General features: G+C 57.9%; 1 protein-coding gene across 2 annotated transcripts in view; it reads left to right on the forward strand.

Annotated features, from left to right (window-relative positions):
• Positions 1-17,711, forward strand: part of TAFA5 (TAFA chemokine like family member 5) — a 247,320-nt gene that overhangs the window by 198,715 nt on the left and 30,894 nt on the right. For both annotated transcript variants that reach the window (XM_032139583.2, XM_032139584.1), the window contains exon 3: positions 9,695-9,822. In XM_032139583.2, coding sequence (XP_031995474.1) covers positions 9,695-9,822 — 128 coding nt within the window. The remainder of the gene's footprint in view (positions 1-9,694; positions 9,823-17,711) is intronic.

The raw sequence follows: 17,711 nt of genomic DNA on the forward strand, positions 1-17,711 counted from the left end.
CTCGGTGACAGGGCGCTGGCAGCAAGCTCCAGGGTGGAGAGATCTACCTGCGGGTTTGCCCTTTGTATACACTTCCCCGCGTTCCATTCAGTGAGCTCTGCTCTCACATACTTAAGGACGTGTCACATGAAGGCGTTTTAATAATCACATGGCTTTGTTTGTTGTCATCACACCTTATATTTAACCCAGAGCTGTCCTGGAAGGCACTTTTATGAGCGGGTTCCTGATAACTTGCCTAAGATGTCTCTTTTGGGTGAAGACAAGCTTTGCCTTGCAGCATGAGTAAGCAGGGCTTTAAACAGGAATAATCCAATTATTGCAGCGACTGCGGACAGAAGAAATGTTCATTGCATATTTACTGCTGCACTTACTCCTAATGAACTGCTCTGAGACGGGGAGAGGGAAGGCGGGAAGCACAGAGTGTGGCCCTGGGTGCACCACCCACAGCCCCAGAGAGCAGCTGGCATGCCCCAGTGACACGTCGAGCTCCTGCCTCTTCTTCCTGTTGGAATTTACACGGGGTATTGGAAGTGGATGGGCCTTTGCTGTATGTGATGTCTGCATGAACATGCACATGAGTACATGCACACACCATATGCACACACCCCACCTCACACACATGGGTCCCCTGTATGGCATTTGGAAATAAGTGTCCCTCCAGATCACACAGAACATACCTGCACTCTGGCATTGCCATTGAAAACACAGCCTGTTAAGAAACGGTAGGTGGCCAGAATTCTTAGGCCACAGAGTGCTGTCCCCAGGAGGCAGTGGCCCAAGTCTGAATCCCCCAGGCAAGCACGCTTCTGATCGGCCACAGAAGACTTGGAAGGCACCAGGTGTCTCACTGTGGTTTAGTCTTGATGTCATAAAAGACAGCCAGGGCTAAGGCTAAATGTTCTCCAAGCCTCCGTGGTTGTGTTAAGTCTGAGAAAAGATAGACCCAGGGCCCCCCAGTGCTGGTCAGAGGTGCCTCCACGCTGACTGTCTGCAGGAGGCACTGGTGGGCTCCCCCTCCCTCGGGGCACAGTGCCCCAGGACAGCAGCTCCAGCTCCTGCGTCTCACAGCTGGGCAGCCACCGTGGGCTGCTCAGGGGCATGTGCTGTGCTGCTGGGGTGGGTGGGCGAGGGGCCATGGGAGGTCTCTCGTGTGGTCACACCCGGCTCAAGCCCCCTGTCTGAGGTGGATCCAAGGAGCAGGGACCACTGCCCTTCACCCTTCCCAAGCATGGGTGGCCTCCCTGCACCTCCTGCCCAAACAAAGGCCTATGAGTGCCCCTGCTAGGCCACTGCACCCTCTAGAAACAGGAGCGGGTGACAGAGGGCAAGAAAGGAGACCCCAGGGGCCCCTCCCCTGTGGGCGTCCAGTCCTGCACAGAAGAGGGCGTATTCTCCCCAGAAAATGGACATTTTTAAGCTGCTTCAGTTTTGTTTTTTGTTTTTTTTTTTTTAAGCAAGGCAGAATACAAAATCACTTTACAACAAACAGTCGTCCCCTCCTGTGGACTGTGTCCCTGTGTCACAGGTTTCTCTTGTTGAAGGCTCTTGGAAGTTTCCCACCAAATGCAGTTTGGCCCTCAGGGCCCTCCGGACTGTGTCTGCAGCAGCCTATCTCTCATTGGGCCCCCCAGGCTGTGTCTGCAGCAGCTCATCTCTCATCAGGCCCCCCAGGCTGTATCTGCAGCAGCCCGCCTCTCATCAGGGCCCCCCAGGCTGTGTCTGCAGTAGCCCCTCTCTCATCAGGGCCCTCCAGGGCTATGTCTGCAGCAGCCCCTCTCTCATCGGGGCCCCCCAGGCGGTGTGTGCAGCAGCCCATCTCTCATCGAGGCCCCAGGGGCTGTGTCTGCAGCAGCCCCTCTCTTATCGGGGCCCCAGGGTCACAGTAGCACTGACTGAGGTCCGGAGAGGCTGCCGAGATGGGAGATGAAGTCGTGGCTCCCAGAAAGCAGACAGTGCTCAGCAGAAACACGTGTCCTTCTCCACTTCTCCGCGCAGGACTCTCCCTGTCCAAGGCTGTCCTTTCCTCTCCCCCAGCCCCTGCTGGCCTGGTCTGCCCCGGGAGCTCTAGTCGTACCTGGATCCACTCTCCCCGGCGAGGTCAGGCTCTCACAGCCTAGTGTCTGTGGAAAGGCCGACGCCCACCCCACCCCACCCGCTAGCTTCCAGCTCCTTTCCTTGCACCCCTGCCCTGGAGCTGGAAGGCGACCTCTGCTGTCCCCAGCCCCCTCCTGTGTTCCCAGGGGCAGCTGTCTGGGACACGAGCTACTTGTTCTGGAACACGGACTGATTCGATGACAGAACGGTCTCAGGAACCAGCAGCCCTTTGACCAAAGCCAGCACAGTCTTAAGGAGACTGGGGTCTGGGGGTGCCCCTTGGGTAGGAAAGGAGGGGAGCGGAAGTGGGCCTGGGTTTCTTCTCTCTTGGGAAAGGGGGTATTGGGTAGGGGTGCCGCTGTGACCTGCTTTTTGGTACACATGCGTGTACATGCGGATGTGCACGTTTGCCTGTGGGTCCCTGTGTGTACGCACTCCAGGGGCAGGGCGCGTCGTGTCTGCAGGCCGGATGAGAGCTTTTCTGGCAGCTCTGAGGTCATCACAGGTTCTCAGGACACCCAGTAGCAAGAGCCGTCCCACTTCAGCAGTTCAGATGTTCGATCCTGTATAGCAGACACGTTCACATGTCTGATCCCACGTAACAGACACACCCCGCTGGATTTTGAGGATACAGCTCCTCCCATGCCAGCTGCCCAGCCCTACTTCAGGCTGAGAACCCCACTTAGCTGTCTGCTTCTTGTCCCCCAAGTTCAGACTGGGGAGGAAAGGATGGGAAGAGCCCTCTGGCTGTTACTAGAAGCACTGCCAGCTGTGGAGAGGCCCGCAGCCCTTCATCCCTACGGCCTGGTACAATGGATGTGTATTTGTCCCACTTCCGTGGGTGCCCGAGGTGGCACACAGCTCGAGTGGGTGTCTCAGGACCAGCTGCTTCCATCCAGTGGAGGACATGGGGCAGAGGGTAGAGGCCCCTGTCTGCAGAGATGACCTTTGCAGCCGGGCCTAGATCTGCAGAGATGACCTTTGCAGCCGGGCCTAGAGGTGGCTTACACCCTCCCTCCGTCCTGCATCCACGTCCTCCAGCTGTGTCTAAAGCTGTAGATGCAGGCGTGGTGAGAGGAGGCTGGGTGGCAGCTCCCAGGGAGGGCTCTCCTCCAAGGCACTGGGGTGTGTCCCCACACTGAGGACATGGTATGCCCTCCTCTGCACTGGTCCACCCAGGTGCTGTGGGCCGCCCTCCTGGGACCCTGCCCGCCCGCTGGGAGTCAGCGCGACCCTCACCTGCCTTTCCTGGGGTGTACTTTCCTCCTAGGCCTTTGTGTAGATGGGGTCTTGGAAGTCCCCTTTAACTTGGCCCCTGTCACCCAAACAGCCACACTGTTCTGTCTTCAACTCCATTGAAGGGTCGCCCAACTGTTTTTGGCAAGTTGGACTTTCGGCAAATTGATTGGGAGCCTGAACAAGGCTGTGCGGAGGACCCGTGGCCAGCCAGGCCCCGCCCACATCCCAGCCCTTTCTTCCCCATGCTGTTTGCAGGGTCATCAGGCCTGCTCCTCTCTCAGACTTCAAGGAGAGCCCGGCTCCTGCCCTGCCCTGGCTGCCTCCCTCCCCTGAAACACAGTCCCAGCTTGCACTGGGCAGTGTCCTCTGCGCTCTGCCCTCCTGGAGCCCAAGGTTTTTATGCTGCCACTGACGAGGGTCTAGGTGTAGTGGCTGTGTCATCCCGGGGACTGGGGGGCCTTGGAGCGGGAGGTGGCCCCTGTCTGGGGAGGCAGCTTGAATGTACACACAGAGGGGACCTGGGGTGGTGGAAGGAGCCAAGCCCTTCTGTAGACCTGGGGACTCATTGCCAGGGAGCCAGGTGGCCCCAGGGATGATACGCATGTGTGGTGATTGAGTCTGCAAGAGGGCACACACTGGACTTGTGTGTGTGTGCGCGTGTGCGTTTGTGTGTGGACATGTGGCTCTGTGTGGGGTGTGTATGTGTGTGCCTGTGTCTACATATGTGAATGGCATTTATGTGTGTGATGGAGAGCATGGTGTGGGACGGAAGATGGGGCTGACTGGTACCTTGGAGAAGTGTTTCCAGGTGGAGAAAGAGCACTGCTGGCCCAGGGCCTGGCTGGGCTGGGACTCGGGGGCTGTGGGGTCCTACAGAGGCTGGAGATCGGTGAGACTCTAGATCCAGTCTGGACAAACCCACTCCGAGACGCACTCCCATGCCGCCTTTCCATCCCAGGCAGGGGCTCCCTGGCTCCCTTCTCCAGCCACGCCCTAAGCACCTGCTCCTACCGGCCCGGGGACAGGCACCGCGCACATAAACACGCATGAGACCCTGTGCCCTTTACCCACCGTGCCCTTTACCTGTGGTGTGCTCAGGACCCCCCAGGTTAGCCCCTGTGGACGGGTGATGACGTTTGTTTGCCCAGAGCCCACGTTTCCGTCACTGTCACTCACACTACCTCAGGAAGCTCTGTCAACCCCTGGGGACGCCGCTTCCCTTCCCTGAGAGCTATGGCAACATTGGGACCAGAGGGGAGGCCTCCTCACCCGTGCCCGGGGAAAGGGAGTTGTGAAATGTATGCTTGAAAGGCCCCTTTGTCCCCGGGACATGGTGGCCCGGTGCTGTGCCTCTGACCGCCTCCAGCAGGAAGTGGGCTGGGGTGGGTGAGCCCAGCTCCTGCCATCAAACAAAAGGTGTTGTGTGCTCAGGGCCGGCCCGCTGGTGCCCTCGGGAGGGCCAGGCCCAGGGACGGGGCAGGCCTGCTGCCTGTTTGTCCCTTTGTTCTGCAAATGCTGAGAGCAGGCAAGCCCACAAAGTGACTTGTATGCATGTACATGTGTGTTTACATGAGAGTGTGCATGTGGGTGCATGTGCAGATACACATCTGTGTGTGTGCATGCATGTATGCGTGCATGTGTGTGCTGCACCTGTAGATACGTGTTTGCGAGCATGCATTTAAATGGGCATGTGTGTGCCTGTGTGTGTACCTGCATGCCCCTGCGTGGGGTGTGTGGTGTATACATGTGTGTGATGTGTACGTGTGTGTGTTGTGTACATGTGTGTGTGGTGTGTGACCAGGCATCGCAGCTACAGCATAGGCAGGGCTGGAGCCACCTTCACCAGCCTAAGTTCCCCCGGACCCCACCGTCCTTCCTTCTTCTCCTTCAGGTGACCCTGAGCACCACCGTGCATATTACCACATCATATCTGGCAGGGATGAGGGTCCTCTCCGTAGACAGCCAGTGGGCTGGGGCCTGGCACTGCAGCAGATGTGTGTCCAAGATGCTGAAGGCTGGCACATTGCCCCAGATCCCTTCCCCGTCCTCGGCCCCACAGTCCCAATGAGCTCTGGTGGCTTCTATCCTAGCCTGACCAAGAGGGCCCCAGCAACACAGCCTGTGGGTTCTGGCCAGCCGAGCCCTGTGCTGGGTGGGGTGCTGCGGCCTGCACTGTGTCCACCCTCAGCCTCCTTCTCCCAGGACGTCCTAGCCCAGACCATGAGCTTCATGTGGGTATGAGGTCCCAGCTGAGCTTGGTAGTGCAGGATTTGAGCCCAGGCCACCTCCTGTCCACCCTCTCACAGCCTGCCCTGCAGGCATATCAGGACCTGCCCTCAGACACCACCCACACTGCCCTGGTTTTCTGGTCTGTGCCAACCCCACTCCTGCTGGCCCAGGCCCTGCCCTATGCTGCAGAGAGTGCCAGACCTGGCCCAGGCAGACGCAGAAATAAATGTCTCCCTGTTGCAGTTGAAGGGCTCACTTCACCTGAGACAGCCCAGTCCCTGCTTCTGGCTGTTAGGGCAGAACAGGACAGGCACTGGGGACCCCAGGGGGCTTCTGAGGCCCCATTCAGCTCAGGATGAGAGCAGCAGCCACATGTGCTGAAGACTACCCTGGGCGCCATGGTGCAGGGCGGATGGGAGCCCACGTGGAGATTTCTTTTAAGCCACACTGGAGCCTCTTCCTTTCATGTCCTTCAGTGTTGGTGCTAGAGAAACACACCCCCAACACACACACACGCGCACACACACGCGCACACACACCCCCAACACACACACACGCGCACACACACATACCCCAACACACACACATGCACACACACACATACCCCCAACACACACACCCAACACACACACACACACACACACACACACACACACACACACACGATGCTTTCTATAATTTGTCCAGCTCTTTTCTCAGGCATTGCAAGGGGATTTCTGCTATGGGGGCATGTGTGTTTCATCCTGTAGCTCCCTTGTGGGTTTAAGGTTCGTGTTCGTGGGTGTCTGAGACTTTCTACCATATTTACTGTCACCCAACACAATGCATCAGGGATGGGAGACACAGCTGCTGGCGGCTTTCTGCAGGAATAGGAAACAGACAAGAAAAGGGGCCCCGGGAAGACACATGACAGATTCCAGCCATCCCCACTCGTGGCGCCATCCCCTCTCTCAGCGCTGTTCCTCGGGGTTGGTGGAAGTGCAGCAGGTGGCTGGGATCCTCTGAGGGCCTGGGAGCTGCAGCCTGGGTGGCTTGTTCTTCCTGGAGTCGCCCTGGGAAGCCGGGGGGGTTCCCCGTCCCCATGTGCCACCGTTAGCGGCAAGGAGCACAGTTGCTTTTTCGCGGGGGAAGACACTGATTCTCAGCTGGAGTTTCCTCACCTGACTCTTCAGGTGAACGAGGGATGTTCCCGTGTCTCCTGGTCCCCTGGCTGTCTCAGCCGGCTCAGGCTGCCGTAGGAAAACTCCGCACACTGAGGGGCTTAAACAACACATGTTTATTTTCTCAGGGTTCTGGAGGCTGGACATTCAGGATCATGGTGCTGATAGGTTTGGTTCCTGGTGAGGATCTGATTCCTGGTTTGTAGGCAGCATCTTCTTGCTGTGTCCTGAGATGGTGCAGGGGGGTGGGGAGGGGAGAGACAGACAGAGAGAGAGAGACAGAGAGAGAGAGAGAGAGACAGCGAGCACACATGCTTGAATTCTCTGGAGTCTCTTAAGGACAGGAATCCTGGCAGATCAGGGCCCCACACTCATGGCCTCATCTAACCTTCTTCACCTTCTGAAGGCCCTGTCTCCAAATCCAGGGGTGAGGCTGCACTGAGAGGATATTCCATCCCTAGCACTGACCTGGAAAGGGATTGGGGTAGCCATGCCCGGCTGGTGGACGCCTGCCTCCCTGGCTGTGGGTGCGAAGGTGCCGGGGGTGGGGTGGGGCAGGACTGGCTGGGACACAGCACCCCACAGCGTTCTCTGCCGTGGGTGCTGTGGCAGGCATGACCAGCCCATCTCAGACTCCTCTCCGCTACAGTCATGCAGGCTTCAGGCAGCTCCTCCTGCCTTGTCAGAACTGAGGACAAGAGCCCAGTCATTCTGGCTGGGATGCTGTCCCTTTGTCTGTCTTCCAGAAGGCCCCTGACCTCCCAGACCTGTCTCCCCTGCGATGACCCCAAGGCTTGCGCCCTCGTGGGGTGAGGAGTGAGCTGTTCCCCAGGACTCTGTCCTCTGCTGCCCACTGCTCCTAAAGGGACAGCCACTGCCTGTGGTCCAGCGGCATGACTGGCTGGCCCTGTGCAAAATGAAATACAGGGCCCTTGTTAAAAATTATTCAGAATTTCAAGACATGGGAACTGCAGAGCATTGTCCAAGCGGTGGCCCTCCTGTACCTGGAGCCGTGTGCAGCAGCCTGTTTGCATAGCCGTGAAGCCAGCCCGCTGCCCGTCTGGAGGACGGTGTGTTAGCACACGTGTGCACAGACGTGCATTTGCACAACTGTTTATGTAGTAGTCATATCCCTCCTATGGTGAGGAATCTCGGAAATTTTTTCAGGTTTTCAAGTAAACAGTTATCCTGGGGAACTACAGTTCTGGTTTATGCAAATTGAGAGTCCTGTGCTTTATGTAAAAAAGGGAAAAGAGGTGACGTGGAAGAGAAAACCCAGGAGAGAGGAGGAAGCCAAGGGCTCTGGAGCTTCGTGAAAGGGATGGGGGCTGCAGACAGGAGGTGGGGGCTGGGGGCCATGGGGGCCACTCTTGCCCTGGGCCTGGGTGTCTGTGCAGCCTGGGCCTGGTGTGGGTGACAGAGAGGCCTTCCCCACTCTGCAGGGCTGGCAACTGAGGCAGCCCAGACACTGGGTTCTCTGCATCCTGGGGCCAGTGGACCCATCCAACATTGAGCCCCAGGAAGGAGGGACCCAAAGGGAAAACAGGAAGGGGCTTCATACGCACATTGCCCACATCCAGCAAGATGAGTTCCCCGAGGAACTCGGAACAGTGAGGACCCCGAGGAACTGTGAGTGGGCGAGAAAGGGGAGGAAAAGGCCCACCCTGGCCCTCCCAGCACTGGCGTGAAGCGAGCCACGTGCAGTCCATCCACTTTGCACGTAGCGTGGGGAGCCTGGCTCTCACCAGCAAGTGCAGTGGGGATATGTGACTTCATCCGTTCTCCTAGAGCTTTGGACCCAAACTTTCCAACTTCTTTTTCATGTAAGATGCAGAGTTCTCCCTGATCTCCCACCGTAGGGTTAAAGTTGGTGGTAGAATCCTGTGTATATAAGTGTGCATGTTTATAACGTAACCTTGAACTAAAATACTGCCTGGCAGGTGTTTGGTATCTGATCTGAATGCCTGTTTTTCAACTGGATGGCGACCCCTGTTTGTAGGTCCGATTTGTATAAAAGTAATTATGTGTGCATTAGGAAGGACATAATTTTTCCCAGTTTGAGAAATGACTAATCGTTCTTTTGAGATTCCCGCAGCGAGGGTTGTGTTAATACAATCAGCTTTTACTCCGCCATGAAGTCCTTGCTTCTCGGGCTTTCTGGTGGAGTGTCATCTCCAGTCTGCCTAACCCCTACAGCCACAAAATGGGGTAGGCTTCCAGGGAAGAGAGAAAATGCAATTCTCTGTGGCATGGGAGGAGTTGATGTGGGCTTCAGAGTCTTGTGCTGGTGAGGAGCCAGTGCCCCCATCCACCTGGCCCTCCCCTGCCCTGTCCAAGGGCCATCACAAGCACTCACATCCTTTCATCTTGGAGCCTTGACATGGCTGGTGCTGGACCAGCCCCAGGGGTCAGCCCGGCATCTGCAGATGAGACGTGGCAGGGGTGGGATGGGGGCCAGGGGTTGCTGTAAAATCCTCCAGTCAAGGATGGGGCATCGACTCCCCACCTCCTGCCTGGCCTCACTTTGAGCTCCAAGCTTGGGCCCCCTTGGTTCCCTCCCTGTGCACAGGCCGCCCTCGCTGCATCTGAGGATGTCCTAGCTGGGAACCCCCTCCTCCTGCCTTCCCCTGGCTCTCCAGTGGTTTCCAGACAAGAGAGAGTGAGGCAGCCACGCTGCTGGAGGGGCCATGGCTCTGCTCCACAGACATGTCTCCAGCTCCCTCGGTCACTGCTTACTGCTCCACGACTGGCCAATGGCGGAGCGGGACCTGGGGAGCAAGCACTAAACCAGGAGACCAGGAAGCTGGCGAAGCCCCTGGGTCCAGTGTCCCTGTGTGAGGGTCCCTGGGTGGAGCCACACCGGGCATTGCCTGAGGGCCCTCCCAGCCAGTACCAGGACCCAGGTGCCCTCAGCAACACCCTCACGATCCACGAGAGCAGCACGCCGACTGCCTCTCTCTTTTCTCCCACAGCAAGAATCATCAAGACCAAGCAGTGGTGTGACATGCTTCCATGTCTGGAGGGGGAAGGCTGCGACTTGTTAATCAACCGGTCAGGCTGGACGTGCACGCAGCCCGGCGGGAGGATAAAGACCACCACGGTACGTGACCCTCGGCTTTCTCGTGGGTGCGCTGGGGAGGGGGCATGCGCGGGCCTCTGACGCCACCCTGGCTCAGAGGGGACAGGTGGCAGCTGCTCATTCCGTCCTCATGCAGAGAGGCCAGGGCCCTGTCTTCTCCGCCACCTCCCTCTCTGGGGCTGAATTCCTGACCATCTGTCCTGGGGCAGACGGTCTGTGAGTACATGGGGGCTGAGAGCTGGATGTAGAACCACCTGCAAGGCTGGTCAGCCCAGAAGTCAGATCACTGACCAGGCCCCGAAACCCACTGGTTAGAGCCATCTTGTTTCCGGGACTGATGTGCCCGTGATTCCAGGCTGGAGGAGGCGTCCACTCCTCCTGAAGATGAACTTCTGATAACTCCCTCAGGGCACGGTGGGGGTTCTGTGGAGACAGGGCCGGGTGCAGGTTCCGTCCAGGTATGCTCCTTCTGTCCCTGGGCCTGGCCTGGTGGCTGCACACACCAGAGACCCAGAGGGCCCTTCAGTTCCTCTCTGTCCCCCTGAGTGGGGCATGCAGCGCACCCCGCCCTCCCAAAGCCACGGCTGACCTGGGTCTCTGGAGCTGCTCTTCCCAAGGGCGGGAGCTTGGGAACGCCGAGTGGCCCTGGGCCTTTTCTGAAGGCGGCTCCTCCAGGCATGCCATGGATGCTGAGGCGGTTTCCCCTGCAGAGGGGCAGAGGAGGGGAGCCCACGCCCATGTGCATGGGGCTCGGGGCATTCCCATGGGGTGGCCTTGACTTCTCACTAGCGAGTGGCACCCCCTCATCCTGGCGTCTCCTCCTTTGAGGTTGGCATTGGAAGCTGAGGATGTGAGTGGGTGAGCGTTTCCCTAACATGGATCCGTGCTGCACGCTCTGGGAATGTTAAGTCAGGGAGATCTGTGGCTGGACAGAAGGATCTGGAAAGCCCCCTGGCATCCGAGCCTCTTCCCAGGATTGCACAGGGAGAGGGGGCTGCAGCTCCTCACACTGGGCTGCAGGGGAAGTCCTTCCCCTTGCTGCCTGAGCAGCCTCCAAGAGAGGGCTCGGCTGGGCTGTTCCGGCACTTGGTTCAAGAGGCCAATTTGGTAGAGCTGCTGCAAGGAGAACCACGGATCTCTGGGGTTCTAACGTAATTCGGGGCTCTCAGGGTCGTCTTCTGAGAGTCGCACGGCTTTCTGCTGCAGCCAGGATGTCAGTGAGATGGGCAAGGCAGCCCTCCAAGCCCCCCGTGGGTTTCTCAGGGGCCTGTTGCATTCGTGGAAGTTCATGCAGACTCAGCCTCGCTGGCAGCCCAGGGCCCCCCCGGGAGTGCCTGCCTGGAACGTGGGCCTGCAGGAGGAGTGTGGGGCCAGGCAGCGGCGCCGCCCGGAGGCATGCGGACAGGACAGGAGATGAGGGGCATGGGTTGCTCTGAGCTGAGGTCCTGGGCTTTGTCTGGTCAGGGTTTATCTGGCATTCAGTGCAGAAGCAAATGATTCCATCCTGCACCCATGAAACGCACAGTGCTCTACCACGTCCTTACTGCCACCTATCCGCAGAGGGGGCCTAGGCTCTCCTCTGTCCCTGCTCTTTGGGGTTCCCAGGCCTGCATTACCGCCCTGAGTCTCCAGCAACACAAACAGCAGGTGCATTCTGTCCACCTGTGGACCCCGGTCAGGCACAGCCTTTCGTTTCCCTCATAGAAGCTTCAACATAAGTGGCCACCTCGCCCTGAATTTGGGAGGGATGGGTGTGAAAGCCACTCTGGGTCCCAGCTTCCAGTGACCCATCACTTCTCAGTCGCCCTTCGATGAGCCCCTCCTCCTCGTGACTCGAAGCCCACGAGGCGCCCAGGCCAGCGTTCAGGCTGCACCCCTTCAGGAAGGAACTCGGATGCACCTCTGTGAGTGGACTGCTCAGTTCGCCGGGGTGGGAAGTCAGGGAGTCCACAGACCCTGTGAGAGCTGGCGGTGGATAAAGATGCGTCACTTGGGTGCGGGCAGCCCTGCTGAGCCAGTGACAGGGCCAGGACCGGCCCGGCCCCCCCAAAGGCCTCGAGGCGCTCAGCAGAAACAGGACTGGGTCCTTACCTGGAGGCCGCTGGCATCATCACATTTTGGTTTTTGGTAGTTTATTGGGGTGAAATTCACGTAACATAAAGTTGTTGATTTTAAAGTGAGCAGCTCATTGGCGTTGGGCACACTTACAGTGCTGTGCCACCACCCCCTCTACCTTGCTTCAGAGCATTTGCACCCCCTGGAGGGATGCCCTTCACCCACCGGGCACCATCAGGGTCTTCCGACCTGCATGAAGGCTTCTCCTGGTGCAGCTCTGCAGCCGCTCCTGCCAGGGTCACCGTGACAGACCTTTTGGCCCCACTAAGGGCAATGCTAATTAAAGTGATAAGTGAAGCCCCCCGCGCGCAGGGCGCACGCTGGTAAGTGGGGGACACAGATGTGGCCTGTCCCCAGCCTGTCAGGCTGCCTGGAGAAGGCCTTGTCAGCTAGCTTGATGGGGTTTGCCCTTCTTCACTGTTGGCCCAAAGCCTGGACCAGCCCTCCCTGCTCCTGCATTCACCCAGAACGCCTGTCTTCTCCTCTCTCCTCCTCCCCTTTGGTTCTTCAGCACCTGAGTCATTCTCATGAAGTCTCATCAGGGACCCCTTCACCTACCCGAGAACCAGACCAGGGCCACCCAACCAGCCTCCCGCGTCTGTCCAGGGCCGCCCAAGCAGCCTCCTGCGTCCGTCCAGGTCTGCCTGGCCAGCACGGCCTCTGTGTGTGCAGAGACGGGGAACCGAGGTGCTCACCGTGTCAGCTCAGTCCAAGCCCACAGGGCCCACCACGGGAGGCAGTGAGCCCCCATTGTTCTGGGGCATTTGAGGTAGAGGCTGACCAGGCACCTGGGATATTCCAGAGGGGTTCGAGCCTTCCTGGCTTTGGGAACAATAGCTGCACCTGTCCAGTGCTTGGTGTGCTCAGATTCTGGCGGAGATGGTTGCAGACTCCCCTTCCCTTGGGCCTTGCAGGCCTGGGAGCTCAGTTTCACAGGCTTGAATACTGCGGCTGGGCAAGCTGGAGTGACTGCTGGTGGCCAGGTGTACAGAAGTCCAGGGAGGTGGGATTGATTCTGCGTGGTCTGCTCAACACGAAGGCCAGACCTGGCTTGGTGTGAGATCCCACGTGGCTTTCAGCTCAGGAGACTCAGATACTCTGATCTTCCCATCGTTAGGACACTTTGCAGGAGACCCCCCAAGCCTCTGCTGGTGGAGGCTTGGAGGGCACTTGCAGGGACCAGGGACATGGGCAGGTGGGAGTCTGACTGTAGCAGGACACTCCGTCATCCAGCAGAGGAAGGACGGCTGTCCGCTTCCAGGCCAGTCACTCTCAGGCACCCTGATTCTTCTAGAGAGTGAGGTCTCATAGGTGGAGGGGACAGCTCTGCTTTCCTGAGGGAGAGTGTGTGTCGGGGGCTTGAAGACCTGTCTCTCAGCCTGTGCCTCATGTTGCCATGGTGGGGGCACCTTGTATACATGGGCCGCGGATGCCTGGGCCCGTGGATCTCAGTGAGTGAACGTGTGCTCACTCCAGGGGACCGGGTGGGCCCTGTAATCTTCCCGTGTGCTCACTCCAGGGGACCGGGGTGGGCCCTGTAATCTTCCCGTGTGCTCACTCCAGGGGACCGGGTGGGCCCTGTAATCTTCCCAGGTATCTCGGGAGAAGTCTCTGGGAACAGCAGGAGAGCCGGCTCCTAATAGAATCACTGGCCTGTGGTGACCTGTGTTCAAAGCTTTCTGAAAAGGTTAGTTGAGCTCTTGAACCAAACACCATAGAATTGGAAGCTACAATCCCAGTTGTGCGATTGCATCTGAGTTCTCTCCTAGATGGTAAATTAGCTACATGAGGTTTCACACTTTACCATAAATTGGTTTTCTGAGAGATGATGGTGTTCTCATAACTTGGCTTTTAGAGACCCAGTGGATACTGAGTTGCTGCTAATTCCATCCTAATGGCCACGTTCTCAGATTAGAGCCCGCCTCCAGCCCAGGCCTGATGCAGGCAGCCACCCGCTCCCAGCCTGCCCGGCTACGCGCCACCATCGCGCCGAGCCCCCGTCACTCCCCAGCCCCTTCCTATGTGGGCCGTTGCCATTTACTTCTCTGTGTGGCCCCACCAGAGTGTGGGTCGCCTAGCATGGGCGCTGGGCCTAAGGGTGCTGCTGCCCCATCCCCTTGCAATGCCTGCACTTCTGTATGTGACACGTGGATTCACGATTCATGGATTAACTGAGTGTGGACCCCAGGCACATGCCGATGCTTGTGTTTCCAGGATCACTGCTTTTTATGAGATGGAGTTTCACTCTTGTCACCCAGGCTGGAGTGTAGGGGCACAATCTTGGCTCACTGCCACCTCCACCTCCCAAGTTCAAGTGATTCTCCTGCCTCAGCTTCCCAAGTAGCTGGAATTACAGACACCCATCACCACACCCAGCTAGTTTTTGTAGTTTTAGTAGAGACAGGGTTTCACCATGTTGGCCAGCTTGTCTCAAACTCCTGACCTCAGGTGATCCATCCACCTCGGCCTCCCAAAGTGCTGGGATTACAGGCGTGAGCCACCGCGCCGGCCCAAGATCACTGCTTTTCAAAGTGCAGGCTGTCACCCCATTAGTGGGTTGTGAAATTAACTTAATAGATCATGACCGGCATTTAAAAGGAGGAAGGAATAGAGTGAAGATGTGAGAGAGCATCTGTGTCAGGAGGGTGAGCGCCTGGTGACAAAGCACGCGCCTGGGCACACACACTCACATGGGAGAAGCCTTTCTCCTAGGTTGCTATGAAAGGCCAGAAATCGCGTCCTGTGGGGACTTGAGAGAAACTGACGTCTGCGGAGCTTTTCCAGGCGCTGCCTCTCCGCTGGCTCTACCCTGTGGACGTCCACCTGCCCCAGGCGAGGGAAGCCTGGGTCTCCAGATGTTCCTTGGCTGGGGCTGCGAACCGCACATGCGACTGGCTTTTGGAGATATTCTGATCAGTGTTTGCCCCGCCACGTTTTCGTAATGTTTATGTATTGCAAGATACTTGTCAGTGAGCTGTGCCATCTCCTAAATCAGAATCAGCCAGCTAGATGGAAATCCTGTTTGCACATTCACTATTGAGCACCACCTTCTAATTCTGTGCTGCCTGAAATCACAGTTGTGGGGGTGAAGAAAATTCAGTGGGGTTTCTGTATGGTTCTATTCGGGAACTTGTATTTCATGGAAACTCATTACACTACAAGCCCATTTCCCCAACGTGAGAGATTCTGCGGATGTGCAGACAGCAGCTGCCGCTGATCTCGTGGGGGCTCAGATGTCTAAATTCCACCCCAGCCAGGCATCCCGGGAGTGTGGTATAGTCAGGCCATTCCAGGGCCTCTGTTGGATACGGACAAGAGGACACTGAGGTCTCCTTGGGGCCTGGTGGCCCGGCCAGCAGCCTGCCAAAATGCTGTTTCTTCTCTCATCTTGCCGTAAACTGCTGCTGACTTGGGCTGGGCAGCTTGTGCTGTCAGCCTGCCGGCAAGTTCTGGAGGTCAGACTCACCACTGATCGATGATTTACGTCGCCTACAAGCCCCTCTGGAAAAGGTTCTGTGGTCGTCTCGTGGCTGGAGAGCTCTCCCGTTAGCATCTCCAGCAGTGCTGAGCATGGTCCACGGAGGCCTTGTTTGGGATTTAGGAGCCAGCTTGCTACGGGGAGGAGCCTTCTGGCTGCACGGCCCCTGTCCCAGTGGATGGCTTGCCTTGTCCAGGCCACCAGGACCCTTGCCCCTGAGCTTCCTGCAAGCTCGGAGCCTGGAGGTGGGGCCCATCCCAGGAAAGGCACCTGTGGGAGGCAAGCTCAAACCGTGAGGTCTCTTCATTCTTGGATTCTGAGGGCCTAGCGTGTGTCAGCATGGCCCCACTAACAGATCTTTGGGAAGAACAGGCTAGGACCCCTGTCTCAGAGCACCCCCAGCGTGAAGAAGGAGGTGTAAACACTGGGGTCCCGGCCCAGCCCTCCCGTGTCTGTGCCAATCCGCCAGGCGGCTGGGGCACAAGAGTGCATTCCCGTGCCAGGCCCTCGCCCAGGGCGGCCCTGCAGGACAGTGTGTCCGTGGCCTGCACACTGCACCCTGATTCTTGGAGGAGCCGTCCACGGGAAACAGCAGACGCTTTTGCACCAAGATCCCAGTTAAAGAGGACGAGACGCTCACACTTCCTTTATGTGCCTTCTGGAACCCCCTGTAGGGTGACAGGGACACAAAAGGGGGAAAATGGCCTCCCGCTTTGAGTGCAAACTCAGCAAGACAGGTCTGGAAGGGTGGGAGCGGGTGGACGGAGCTGACAAGGAGAGCCGAACCCCAGGGGAACAGTGTGCGGGCTCTGCCTCCACTCTGATGTAGGGCAGCGCTGACGGCCTCCTCCCAGCGCTGTGGAGGTGGGCCCAGTTGAAAGGCCGCATAAGAGACCCCTGGTCCTTCCCACCCACCACCTGGGCCTCAGCTCCCTGCAGAACCCAGAGAAGACTGGACTCACAGAGGCTCATGTTGGAGAGGGAGAGACCTGGGCGGCGCTGGACCTTGCAGCAGAAACACAGCCAAGCGTGGCAGGAACTTCTGGAAACCAGGAGATTAGGTGAAAATCGACGTTCTGAGGTGAGTCCCCACTCAGCTCCCTGAGGGCTCAGTCAAGAGACAGGAGGCTTCTTTCTGGATACACTTCCTGCCTGTGTGTCCTGAGGCCGCCATAACCAATGACCACGTTCTGAGTGGCTGGAAATGGCAGAAACATATTATCTCAAGGTCCTGAAGGCCAGAAGGTTCCAGATCGAGTGGTCAGGGCCCTGCTGTCTCGGGAGGCTCTTGGGGAGGCCCCTGTCTTGCCTCTCGTAGCTTCTGGTGACCCCAGGTATTCTTGGCTCGTGGCCACAGCACTCCATTCTCTGCGTCCATCTTCATGGGGCCTGCTCTGTTTGCGAAATTTCCTTCTCCCTTATAAACGCTCCAGTCATTGGCTTTAGAGTCTAAATCTAGGATGATTTCATCTGAAGATCTTTCACTAATCATACCTGGAAAGAACCTATTTCCAAATCCAGTCAGAGTTTGAGGTTCCCCAGTGGACATGAACTTTGGGGGCCCCCCATCCCACCCACTGAGCTCACCAAGCCCAGATCAGAACCCATGGGTGCCATGAGTTGGGGGCCAGAGGGCCCTCCTATGAAGCCCACCTGCCACCAGCCAGCTGTTTAGTGCTATGCTCCTAAACATGGCGGAAAGCAAAGGTCACTCTTTGGGAGAGAAACAAAACCAGAAGAAGCCAAAGGAAGAGGAGCGAGGAACCTAGAGGCTGCAAGGAGTCATCGAGACAGCAGAGGAAGGGCCAGCACACCAGCTAAACCACAGCTCAGCCTCAGAGACAGCGGACATGCATCCAGACACAGGAGGAGGCTGGGGGTGGGGGAGGCAGGGAGGTGAGGAGGCCAGGGCCTCCATCTTCCTCCTCGTGGGTGCTCTGCTTCCTCTCCCTGGCTCTCAGCCTTAGGGACATGTTTGGCAGATGGAAGGATGTGGTTGTGACCCCATGTGCTGCCTGGAACACTGGCTCTGCCCTCTGAGCCCTGTGGGTGTCATTACTCCAAGCTTGTCCTGCTGGAGAGAAGAGGGGAGCCCAGGACTGGGTGAGGAGTGGGGCCTGCTGGCCCGGCCCAGGCGCCTCATGAGACAGAGGTGAGCCTGGCCAGCAAGCCCACCCCAGCCACAGATGTCACCACTGAGTTTGGATAGTGAGTCTGGATGCTGTTGGTGGCCTGGCAGTAGACAAGTGGGATGGGGAGCTTGTTAAAGGAGTGCCGAGAAACCTGGAGATTTTACATTTAAGTCTTTAATCCATCT

The sequence above is a fragment of the Hylobates moloch genome, unplaced genomic scaffold, assembly GCF_009828535.3.
Source record: "Hylobates moloch isolate HMO894 unplaced genomic scaffold, HMol_V3 SCAFFOLD_19, whole genome shotgun sequence".
NCBI classification, from domain to species: Eukaryota; Metazoa; Chordata; class Mammalia; order Primates; family Hylobatidae; genus Hylobates; species Hylobates moloch.